Source organism: Arachis ipaensis, chromosome B01 (assembly GCF_000816755.2).
Source record: "Arachis ipaensis cultivar K30076 chromosome B01, Araip1.1, whole genome shotgun sequence".
Taxonomy (NCBI): domain Eukaryota; kingdom Viridiplantae; phylum Streptophyta; class Magnoliopsida; order Fabales; family Fabaceae; genus Arachis; species Arachis ipaensis.
In genome coordinates, this window is record NC_029785.2 from 113,425,243 (window position 1) to 113,437,830 (window position 12,588).

Consider the following 12,588-nt stretch of genomic DNA (forward strand, 5'->3'; position numbering starts at 1 on the left):
ATTTAAATTAGTGTAGTAATTAATTCACTAAGTATCAAGAGTTTGAATTTTATTTGTCTGAGTTAAAAGATACCGTGAGAAACAATAATATTATGTTATATGAACCAATAATATTAGACCTCAATTTAAAACCCTAATATGCATGAGATTGGAAGCTAATAACGATTGAATATAATGGTACGGTGAAGATGGAAGTGCATGATCTGTTAGCAAACATCAAATCTTTGATCAGCTTGTTTTCTCGAGACAAAGCATTTAACTTTTGCAGCGCAATATGTGCGCACTTGTCAGAAAATTCTATCGCAAAAGTAACCTCAAAAATCTAAATATATTAGGTTTAATTTTCTATTACCAATTTACCATACTATTAAACATAACACAATCTTTCTTTGATTTTGATCCCACCTTCTGACTGGATAAGGACTATATAATTCATCGTAAATTAAAAGTTTATCTAAAAATTTGTTATTAGTCAATAAATTATCATATACATAAAGCAGCATTCAAAATCTTGACACTTTCTTAGAATAATAATAATAATAATGAACAACACTTCAGCTGTATCTCTTAATTGTTTATAGAAACAAGCTAGCACAGTAGGATAAATTAAACTAACGCTAACTAATTCAGTTCTGGTAGTAGTTCATGATTTGTTTCTATATTAAAGCCCTAGTTATTAGCATTAGGTGAGAACCATTTTCAGCATTATCATCATCATCATTATCACCAGGTTGTAACTGTTTCAGTGTTTTTGTACCATAATTATTGGAACCTCACTCAAGTTATGTATATATTCCCATAATCTCATCAACTCACACATTATATATTAAAAATATATAGACTTTTGTATAATTTTTTTTATTAAGAAGCATAAATATATATAATTTTGATCTGCTTTACACTGGTGCTATAGCTACATGATCATCATAATAATATAAATAAACTAAAGCTGGCTTCTCCCGAATCATATTATTATTGTGCAGAACAAAATTTTATAGTGGAGAGAATATCCTAATAAGCCTGCTTTTTCTCTCCTCCTATTATTTTAGAGATGAGGATGGAGATATCATTAGATTCCAAATATGTGAGTGAAAATATAAAATAATAGTTGTGCATATGCATAGTACTGATTGGGCAAAGTAGCATGAAAATGTTGAAAACAATTTGAAGGAAGATAGAGAAACAGTAATTTTTAAAACAAATAGAGGGGAATTGAATTGAAAGGGCCATGGAATTGAAACTCTCAGATTCCACATTTTTGTGACAGAGCCAATCATTCAATGCGGACATTCAAAGAGGGCCCATCGAATGAACGGTCCTGATTGATGGAAAATTATGTGGGCCATGATTCCCCCAGTAGTAGGGTCAATTTAAGACTCTCTCTCATAAAAAACTAATTAACTTAATCCAAGTTATACATAATAGAAATTAAGGAAATGATTAAATTGAATTAAAAAGAGAGAAAAAGAGAAAGAAAAGATTGGAGGGGAATGATCCACCTGTTTGTCAGTGACATTGTAGATTGGTTTAGGCAATAAGAAGCATAATGACCCCACTACCTGAGGCAACACCTGGAACCGATAAGGCTCATGACCCCACCGTCCTATTAACCCCTCCCTCTCCCCCTCTTTTCTCTAAAATCTTAATCATTGATGCAGTAAACCTCGAGATTCATGGCAGAGATTTAGAATCACCAATGATCAAAAAGCATTCTAATTTTTAATACTGCTACTTCTACATCTACATCTACATCTACATTTTTTTACTCCTCTCGCGGTAACACTGTTTTATCCCTTTTACCCACTCCACCAGGCTTTGTGGCCCAAAAAGAAAGAATGCACGACCAAACAAAACTACTTGAATCTTTCATAGTGAAATTCAGTTCTAAGTAAAATAATACATACATACTTAATTACTTCTAGATTAGTATATACTCTAAGTGGGTATGTTTTCTAATATTTTAAAAACAAATGTGCATTTGCAATAGCAATATTATTGTTGTGTTTAAAATTAGGCAGAAGGGTAATTAATTAGCAGCAGTGTATTATATAATTATTTAAGAAGAAAATTAAAATGTTGTTAGGTAGGAAACTTAGCAATGGCGAGGGGTATGGTGGAATGGGAATGCAAGCTAAGCTAATTAAATGAGTCGTTTTCCTCTCATCATCTTCAAACATAAAAAGCATAAAATTACAAAAGCAATTATAAAAGGCTCTATGACAAGAAAGATAAAATAGAAAAAGAAGAAAAGAGAATTGCACAAACAATGATGATAAGATATCGTGTAGTGGAATGAATAACTCAAAGGAAAGGAGACAATAATTTTTTTTAACCACAAGTAAAAAAAAAATTGAAATAAGAGGGGAAAAAAATTAAAATTAAAAACATTCAGCCAAATACCCAAATGTTAAATAGTATCATCATCTCTCAAACCCTAAAAACCCTCATTCATCATCTCTTGGGATCATATTTTAACCACACCAGAAAAAAAATTTAACTTGTGGAAAATTAAATAAATAAAACTCAATTTTGGGAAGAAAGAAATTGAAAGATCAAATAGCAAACCTCTCTCACGTGTGTTAAAAAAAACACATCAAATGGATCATTCAAAGTTGTACACGATGACGACGAAGATGAATGGAATTCACAGCTTCAAGATCCTTTGAATTATTATTCGATGATGATGATCAGTATAATCAAGAGTGGTGGCTGGTACTATCGTGTCGATCATCGGTTCCATCTCGATGATGTTGATGAGAGCCACTGGCCTGAGACGATTCTGAAACTCCGATGACCGGACGGTAACTGCCGAGACCGGCGATCATATTCAAATGGCTTTCGTTGACACTGCCTCCGCCACCGGAAGAACCTAATTGCTGACTCGGCAACAAAGCCATAGGAGTAGGGAAGTTCATAAAGTGCAAACCACTGGAAACGGTTCCACGGTACAACCCACTGTTACTAACCTGCGTTGGAAACGTCCATATAGGGTCACCGCTCATAACCTGAGGGGCATTTTGGGAATTCGCCACCATCCATATGTTGGCCGGAATCTGAGCTGCGTGGCTCGCCTGAATCGCGCCTGCGCTTGATTGCAGCAGGTAGCTTCCCATTTGGTGCTGTGCTGAAGAAGATAGGTCGTGTTCCGATGGCGGCCTTCTCTTTCTCCCTAGCGAACCTTCTTCCGCGCTTGTTTCAGATAAATCCAACGTGGAAGAAGAAGAGGGAGCGCCATGGCTCTCTCTCAGTTCTTGCTTGAAAATATTTGCGGTTAGGGTTTGCTGTTGCTGTTGGAAGTTAAGGAGAGTGGTGGTGTTGTTGTTGCTGTTGTTGTTGTTGTTACTGGCGGTGGTGGTGTCGGACGAGAGGGTTATTCCGGGGAACAAGGTTCGGCGGTTTTGGAGGGGGAAGTTAGGGCTGAAGTATGAGGATCGGAGCTGGGATGGTACGGACATGGAGGAACCGCTGCTGCGGAGGGAGATGTTGAGGGACGTGAAGTTTGCGGGGATTGTTCCGGTTCCGGTGGCGGCGATCACGGCTGGCTCCGCCTGCTGGAGGAGCCACTCGATGGTCTCGCCATCGGACTTGTGGCCGAGCTCTCGTGTCAGCTGGAACACCCTGGCTGCACAGAGAGCTGGCATTCGGATGCGGCGGCCACGGCCGTCAACTTTTGTATGGCGGTCCTTGGTGGATGTCCGCTTAGGAGGAGGCTTCTTTCCAGAAGGTTCAGAGGATAAAGAAGGCTGTATTTGCTGTTCTTGTTGTAAGGCTAATTGGTTGTTGTTGCTGTTGTTATTGTTGTTGTTTGCAGTGTTGCTGTTTGGATTCGATCGGTTTGAATTCGAAGTGGATGGTTCTGCAGATGAGATAGCTAGGGAAGGGTAAGGGGAGGAAGTTGAGCATGACGCTGCTTCTTGATCTTCTTTCTTCTCTAGAAGTTGGAAGGGGAAGTTCTGTCGGTGGTGGTGGTGTTGGTGATGATGGTGATGGTGGTGGAAGTCATCACCTCCCTCCATGATCGCATGAAGAGTCCAAAAAAGAAAATAAAATGAAAAAAAATAATAATAAAAGCTTGGGTCAGTTGAGTTTATAAGTGTGTTGAGTTTATTGTGTGTGTTGATGTTGCTGAAGTTTTTTTTCTTTTTTCTTTTTTTGAAAGAGAGTGAAATGAGTGAGTTTTGTAGTTAATAATCTATATATGTGGTGGGTCTTTGTGAAGAGAGGATTGTGTAAACTGTGTATAGTTTATGTTTGGTTTGGTTTGGTTTCTTTGTATATAGGGCAAGGAATTTTATTTGCTTTGAAATTGATGAGTGAGAGAGAGAGAGAGAGAGAGGAGAGGTGGGAGGGGAAGAGCTTTAAGCAACAAAGATAATGAGTGGGAATTATATTGGTGAGCTTTAAAAAGCATGATATTTTTTATTTTTCCAATTTGCTTTCTTTCCTTCATGTGTTGTACTGTATGTATGTATGTATGTGCTGTGTTTGAGAGAGCTTTTTAAATTTTAATTAATTAAATAAACAAAGAAACATAAACATATGTATGGATATTATGTAGAATTTTTTCTTTTTGATGGTTTGGTTTATTGAATATTGATAATGATAAGCTACAGCTAAACTTGAATTGGAAAAATAGAGTTAAATGAATTGTTGTGTAAGTGTATGGGTTCAGAGATCCACGTGAGGTGCTCTTTTTACGATTCAATCCATAAAGACAATGGTGGCCGATGTGGGACCCGATCCCAAGTCAAAAAATTGAAAGACCTGTAAAGGAAAAATTATCAAGGTGGGTCCCTTCCCATTCAAGTAATCATTTCGTTTTGCCTTTGCCCTTTGCCCTTTGCCTTAGGCCCCTTTCCCCTTTTCCCCTTCAACTTTGGGATTCCTCAATTCCCCTTTGCATTTTGCATTTCCAACCCTTCTTTTTTCTTCATTCTTCTTTCAATTACACACAAATTAACCACCCCTCCCTCCCTTCAACCTAATAATCTAACATAGCTATCATTAACACACGTATCATAAATAATAATCATCATTCATTATTATTTCTAATGCTTACAAATTATTTGTGTGTGTGTGTTGGGCCAAGCAAGAAGCTGCTAGCTATATGGGGCTACTCATTTAGGAGGATTAATTATCTAAATTTGGGTTCATGCTTATAGCTAGGCATGTTTATTTTTTATATATATATAATTATAATCAAACACATTAATATAATAATAGCAGGCATGCATGTCTCTCTACTACTTGCATGTGATGTGCACATATTATGAATTCCGCTTTCTCAATTGAACTTGAAATGAAATCAAACAAAACAAATAACATCCTTTGCTACCATTAGGATCGGAATCATTGAAACACATTTAAGGGGAGAGAAAAAGACAACATATACAATTGAGAATGGAGTTTTTTGGAGTAACACAAAAGAAAAAAAAATCTATATAAGATTATCTTCTTTAGAATTAGGACCACCAAGTGGCACATGGAAATGGGATCTAAATCCTTGTAAAGTTTCAGAGAGAACAAGCAGTCACTATATTATGCTGTATATATTGGGAGGTCTATTTCAACAACTCTACTACTATTGGATATGTAGCTTGCTAGAAACTCATTTCATAAGTGGTGAGGTTTTATTTTGTTCATTCAATTGGAGAGTTGAGGCTGACATACACACTCTTATAATTGAGTGCTTTCTTTTCTTTTCCTCTATTCTGATCATGTCATCCATCACCAATCTCCACACACACATACAAATACAAATACAAATACAATTATACCATTCCCAATTTCCTTTTCTTTGCATTTATGAACACCCTATTCTTTCTTGTTTTAGAACTTGCCATTGACCACAAAAGCAACATTAAATTGACACTTAGCCTGGACTTTATGTGACATACATGCATGTAATATAATAATATTATATTACTTAATCTATTCTAAAAATTTTAAACATATTAAACTAAGAAATAAAAAAAATAATACTGGAAAATTAACACTATAATAGTTAATTTTAGCTAACAGTATAATAAGTTGCAAATAAATCTAATATGAAATTAAATAAAGATGAATTTTTATTAAGTTTAAATTTTAAATATTTTTAATTAAATTTTGAATTTTGAATATTTTATTTTTAAAAATTTCATATATTTTTTTTATGTTAAGTATTGATTGTAATATTGATTATGTAATGTTAACTCATGCGACTTTCTCTCAATGATATTACCGATTGATCATCAAGTAATAGGCTAATTTATCTATCCTTTTACTAGTACGGGAAGCTAAGAGAAGAGATAGTGATGGTTATTATTATATTCAAATAATGAAATTAAAATTGAACCCCATCTAAAAAGATACATATATCAATGCTAAAAAGTAATTAAGACAATGATTCTTGAACTCTCTCGGGCTTCTCCCCGGACCGGGAATATATCCAAACTATTCCTTTTTTTCCCATCTTAGTTTCTTCGAAGTTGTATATGTATGTTCTTCCACGCACCTATCTATCTACATGATGGAATCAAATAGTTTATGCTTTGAATTTTGAAATTCATAGGAGTGAAAATCGAGTTGTACTTTTAGTTAGCAGTCTTAAATAGTGAAGTTGCCTCAGTTATTATCACATGCAAGCGAACCCCTCATGAATAACGACAAAGAATCCCTTCCCCCTACGGAAAATAGCTCTTTCTTTTTTTTTTTTATTGCTCATATACATATATTCATCAAATAATTTATTGTGACATGGCTTCAAAAGTTAAACAAGCTAAGCACGACAAATTAATAACGTTAATTCCAATTAACCGGCGTTTACCTTTTACCTTTTCATGAATTCTAATTTGTCATTATATAATCTACTTTGTTTGACCCATATATAATTTGTCATTAATTAATATAATAAAGCACGCATATCAATAGCTAATGGCAGCATTGCAGCTTAGTGGAAGTTGATTTTCAATTTTGTTGGAACGAAGAAGTGGTGGAAATTGAAATGAAATAATTAAAAATGGTTAAACGAGTTGAATTTATTATGTTAGGGGGAGGAGAGAGTTGAAAGTGCCCACGTGAGATTCCTCAGCTTTTTACAGCATATTATGTTGTAAAAGCTCTTGTCGCGAAATTACATGCCAAGAAAGGCAAAGACTAACGTACCGACAAGTTGACAAAAACTTAAAACGCTCTCTTCCATTCTTGATAATGACTCTAAAACGCAATAGTAAAATTTCCTAGTCAAAATCAAACTTATATCATCAATCTTGTTCTTGTGTTCTATAAAATGCATCAAATCTTATATTTTGGGCCTAACCACCTAGATAATGTTTCCGATCCCTTCACACAACAACCAGAGTCAGCTTGTTCTTTTTTTATTTTCGTATTTTTTTTATACAATTTTAAAATAGAAAATACAAAAATAAAAATAATGAAAGTATATAAATCAATTAAACCTTAATTTTTATCATTCTTATGGTACTTTTTTTTTCACCACATGCAAAATTCTCATTTATATTACCAGATGAATACGTTTGATTATATATCTAAGTAAATATCTTTTCCATCTTTAACTATTTATCTGTGAGACATGTCGCTTTCAATCATTTCTAAACCCCTAAACGGTCCTCATCCTGAAGAAGAATTGGACAAGCCGCCTCCCAAAACCAATTAGCAGAGTGTTGCCCATATAATGTATCAGTTTGTGGTGATGTGGCAAATGTGTCAGCGCCACATCACAAGAAAAAATTATTATAAAGACTAATTGTCCCTCCCCAAATACCTAACGTCATCGGAGATGGAGAGTGAGAGAAGTATAAGAGACATTGAACTCTTTGGCTTTCCATTAATATTCTTCGTTTACTCACACATTCATAAAAAAGTCTTAAAACTTTGTCTTCCTCCTTTGTTTCCTTCCAAATTATAGTGACATCGTTGCATGTGGTGTTTCTGGAGATGATACGTTGATAAAGTTGAAAAGGACAAACAAAGTTAGTTGTTACTTTCTCGCACTCATACTCTCCCTATCCTTGTTTTGCTTTTTGTTGTATTATGATGAACTCATTTGATGAGTGATTTTTGTTCGAAACTAAGCTAACTATGCGATTTTGATGTCTTCGTGGAATTCTATGGTGAGCTAGAGTTTCGTGTATTGTTATCTGTACGAGCTAGAATACAAGATATAATCTTGATTAGTATGTTCTGTTTATTTTACTAGGTGATGTTTTATGTCTATTGTTTTTCTATGTTGAAAGTTTGATAAACAATTTAAATGAAATATTGTGTTATTTATGTAAATGCCTATTTTTGTTATTTTTGTGTTCAATCATGGTGAAAGGTTCGAAAGAACTACAAAGGGTGAGTTACGCTATAAAGATGGCAAAGTAGAGAAATTTTCTTTAATAGATGTGGACGTCGTCAATAAGAAGGATTTGGAGGAGTTGTTTAGAGGACTAAGATATCTGGAGTATAAGACCATGTTCTGGCATGATCCAACTGTGCTGGTGTTTGAAAATGGGTTGCATGTGCTCACTGGTGACAAGGAAATAAATGAAATATGTGACTTTACACTTAGACACAACCTGAAACAATTCTTCTTATACTTTGAGCATCATGTAGATCAGCCTTGCATTCTCGAAGACAATGTGGTGGTGGAAGACTTTTCTGAAGAAGATTTTATACAGGAGATAGCTTCTTTTGATGATGATCCTTTGGTTGATGTAACAAGAAAGAAATACCTCAATCTAATTTGTTTACTAGTTTAGAAATTAAATCAAAGAAACTCACTCAACTTTAGGTTAAATAAAGAAAACTCTAAATCCTCTGACATAAAATTCAAATTAGTAACTAAATAAACAAAATTAAAATACGTAAAATTAAATTAAAAATTCGTCATATCACGAACATTTGGATGAAACAAATATCACTTCTAAAAATCTAAAAAGAATATTTAGTCTCTACGTGTAACCCTACTATTAAAATTATGGTTGATGAATTTAATTCCACTAATAAGAAAAGCAGTTTAATTTTTCTAGAAAAAGTTGTATGGAATAATAATCTTGAACTAACTTTTTTTTAGGTTCAACAATATAGAACATACATGTCGTTCTTAAAACCCTAAATCCAAGACATAATAATGCTTAATCAACCCAAATAATGATCACTTTTGTGTTAAGTCTCGTTGTTAATGATTTTGTGCTATCTATTAAGTTTAACGTTGTTTGCTCTCCGTCCACATGTAAAATATGGCAGAATGCATTAGATGCAAAACTTAAAACAATAATTTTTTTATTTATTTTTCAATTTTAAGTAAAATCCCTCCCCGGTCCCCTCATCATTAAAAAATAACAACACGGTCCTTATCCATTCTCTCCGTGTGACCGAAAGGACCCTCTTAACCGGAAGTACCAGTAAGAGAGTCTTTTTGGTCACACGGAGAGAATGGTTAAGGACCGCGTTGTTAATTTCTAATGGTGAGGGGGCGCTAGGTCAATTTCGTAAATGGTCAGGAACCGGGGAGGGATTTTACTCTAATTAAAACTCTATATAACTACAAGCATCATGACACATTCTAGCAGTTTCTTATCATGTCTAATTCAAACAACGAAATGAATTAAAATAAAGACGGATTAGTCCTCAAGAAAAATAAAAATAGTCATATAAGTCCCTAGAGAAATTTAAATAATCCTATTCAGTCCCTTCGATCAGTTTGGTTCATATTATACCTAAGGTTGCGGTGCTGATTGTGAAACATGGATCTCATCTGCCCCAAGATTGGAGGATACAGAACTAGTTCCAGCACCACGTCCTCCATTCTTCCTAGATGTAGTAGCAGGCCTTCTCTTTGGAGTTGGAGGGCCTTTACAAGTTTTTTTATTATGGCTAGTCTCGCCACATTTGATACATGTAACTCGAAATCTCTTTGAAACCTTGTTTCCATCTGTCTCCTTTTCAGAAGGGTCCTTTCTTCTTCTATTCACTGGCCTTCCAACAGGCCTCTTCAGCTTAGGTGGAATTGGGTTTAGTATGTCTGTCTTCTCCCAATACTCTTCAGAATTGACTGGCTAGATGCAGTGCTGGTATGTTGCTCTAGCTGCCCTAATTTTCAAAAGTGGATGTACTTATGGCTCAGCTCTATCACCCCTTCTTGCAATTGCAGCTAGTGCATGAACACAAGGAAGACCTAAAGATAATATATATTTAGTAACAACTCTAATTAATTTCAATATACATATGTTGAAGTAAATAAAAATTGAAATAATGCACCTATCAACTGCCAAGCATTACAAGTGCACTTGTTATTGGCTACATGAACATAAAGCTTTTTTGAACCCTATTAGACCTCAAAAACCATCCTCTCATCATCCCTAACCCATACTGGATGCCAATACCTAACCCCTTTTATAATGTCGCCAAGTCTCTTTTGCTGTACAGGGGCCAATTCAGTGCCAACATATGTCTCCAAAACTTGTTTATACTTTGTCATTCAATGCATAATGTAGCACCTCAGATCTTCGCACATTGTAAGGATATGTTTGCCTCTATAGTTAACTATTTTTGTATTCTACACCTCACACATTTTGTTCGTCAAGTTATCACACTTTGGCCCATGACTGAATTATGATTTGGTCCAGCATGCAGGCTCAAATCTAGATATTGTAAATCATGTTGCTTGTATGCGAAGTTTGTATTCGTAGGTAAGATTATAAACAATGGAGGATCAACAAATTGAAGTTTATTTGATTATATGAATTGTTAAACTAACTCCTAGTAAGCTAAGGATTTCTATAATGGTTTAAATACTTTGATATTTCCTTCATAATTTTGTTTAATGATTAATGCTTGTATGCTTATTTGGTAAATAACTCAAAATAGGCTTGGTACCCCTATTTTAAGTTAATGTGCATGCTTTAATATATTTCACTTATTTAGGGGGAATTATGCATGCTTTTTATATATATAAAAAAAAGAGGAAATCAAATTCTTTTTGAAAGGGGGAATATCTCATCCTTGAAATAAATAGAGAAATTGAACTTAAAAAAAAAAAATTTCATTGTTTTATGCATGCTTCTATGACACATTTCAAACTCCTTTCTTTTTGATAATGTCAAAAGGGGGAAGAGAAGTTTGAGGATATTTGAAATTTTGGAACTCCTGAAAAAGAAGAAGTTTGAGGATTTGAAAAGAAGAAATAAGTTTGCGAAACAATGTTTCAAAAAGACTTCCGCTAAGCAAAAACTTTGATATCTAAATCGTTTTCTTTGATAAACGCCCTTTAAGGGAACAAATGCACATAAAGCTCTTGGAAAAATACTAGTACAATAACACTTTTGTATATTGTCTTTAACTTTCGCAAAAAGATTCATTGTTGTTGCAATACTCAATTCACCCCCCCTCTTGAGTAATTGTGCATAGGTTCTACAGATAAGTAGTTCCATGCATCTTCATTCACCCTCCGAAACTTCTGCATACTTTTCTCAAATTCTGTGAAAGTAGTACACTTGGCACACTCCCAGACAATGTTCTTCACCTGCTTATCTTTGAACCGGTTGGTAAAGTTTTTCCATATGTGTCTAACACAATTTCTGTGATGCGCATGTGGCATCACTTCCTTTAATGCAGGTAAAAGACCCTAATTACAATAAAAAAATGAACTTATATAACAAACTATAAAGTACAAAGGATGGTTATATAATAGTGATTGGTTCTCATCAAGATTATACTATTAAGACAAATTTAGTAACATCTACTACATGGAAGAATAGTCAAATGAGGAACAATCTTTGATAATATAATAATGATTGCTATTTTAATTACTCTCTTTTCTTTATTTCTTTTATCTTTTCTTTCATAAAAAAATTAGCTAATCATAACACTTGCCAAAGCATGTTAATGTAATATAAAGGGATAAGTATGATTTCGGTCCCCAACGTAGAGGCCGAAAATTTATTTCGTCCCCGGCCTTTTTTTCGTTACAAAATGGTCCCCAAGATTTCAGTTTGTTTTAAAATTGTCTTTCGGACGAAAATACCCTCCCCTCCCATCTTCTTCTTCAACACCCATCTTCTTCCTCAACATTAACAGAAGCAGAAGCAGATGCACAAACGCAGAAAAAAATAGGCAACAAAGGATAACAATCAGCAGAACAACAACAACAATAACAATGGATAATGGAATTAGAGCGACAACAAAAACAAAACCAGAAGTAGAATAAAAAACAAAGCAGCAGAAACAGAAGCAACCAAAGCATCAACAACAACAATGGAATAAAAAGAATAAACAGAAGCTACCAGAAGCATCAACAATAATAACAACAATAGAATCCTTCAAATCTGAAAAATTAAAGAAAAAAATAAAAAATTGAAACAGATGGAAAGGGTTGCGGCGGTGGTGGTGGAGGAGGGGCTGCGACAGTGAATGATGATGTGGAGGAGGAAGGGTTGCGGCGGTGAACGATGATGTGAAGGAAGAGGGATTGCGGCGGTGGTGGAGGAGGAGGGGTTGCGGCGCTCCTCTATTCACTTTCTCTCTCCCTCTACTCTCTCCTCTCTTGCCATTAGTGTAGGGAGCAGTGGCGGATCACAGACAGCAGGACGGCGGGGCGGC

At 34.8% G+C, this 12,588-nt stretch overlaps 1 protein-coding gene across 1 annotated transcript; it reads right to left on the reverse strand.

The window, feature by feature from the left end:
• Positions 2,351-4,091, reverse strand: LOC107633317 (transcription factor TCP14; the record flags this gene model as incomplete). The annotated part of the gene is given in 1 exon segment (XM_016336961.2): positions 2,351-4,091. A coding segment is annotated over 1 exon segment (1,320 nt). The 3' UTR covers positions 2,351-2,696.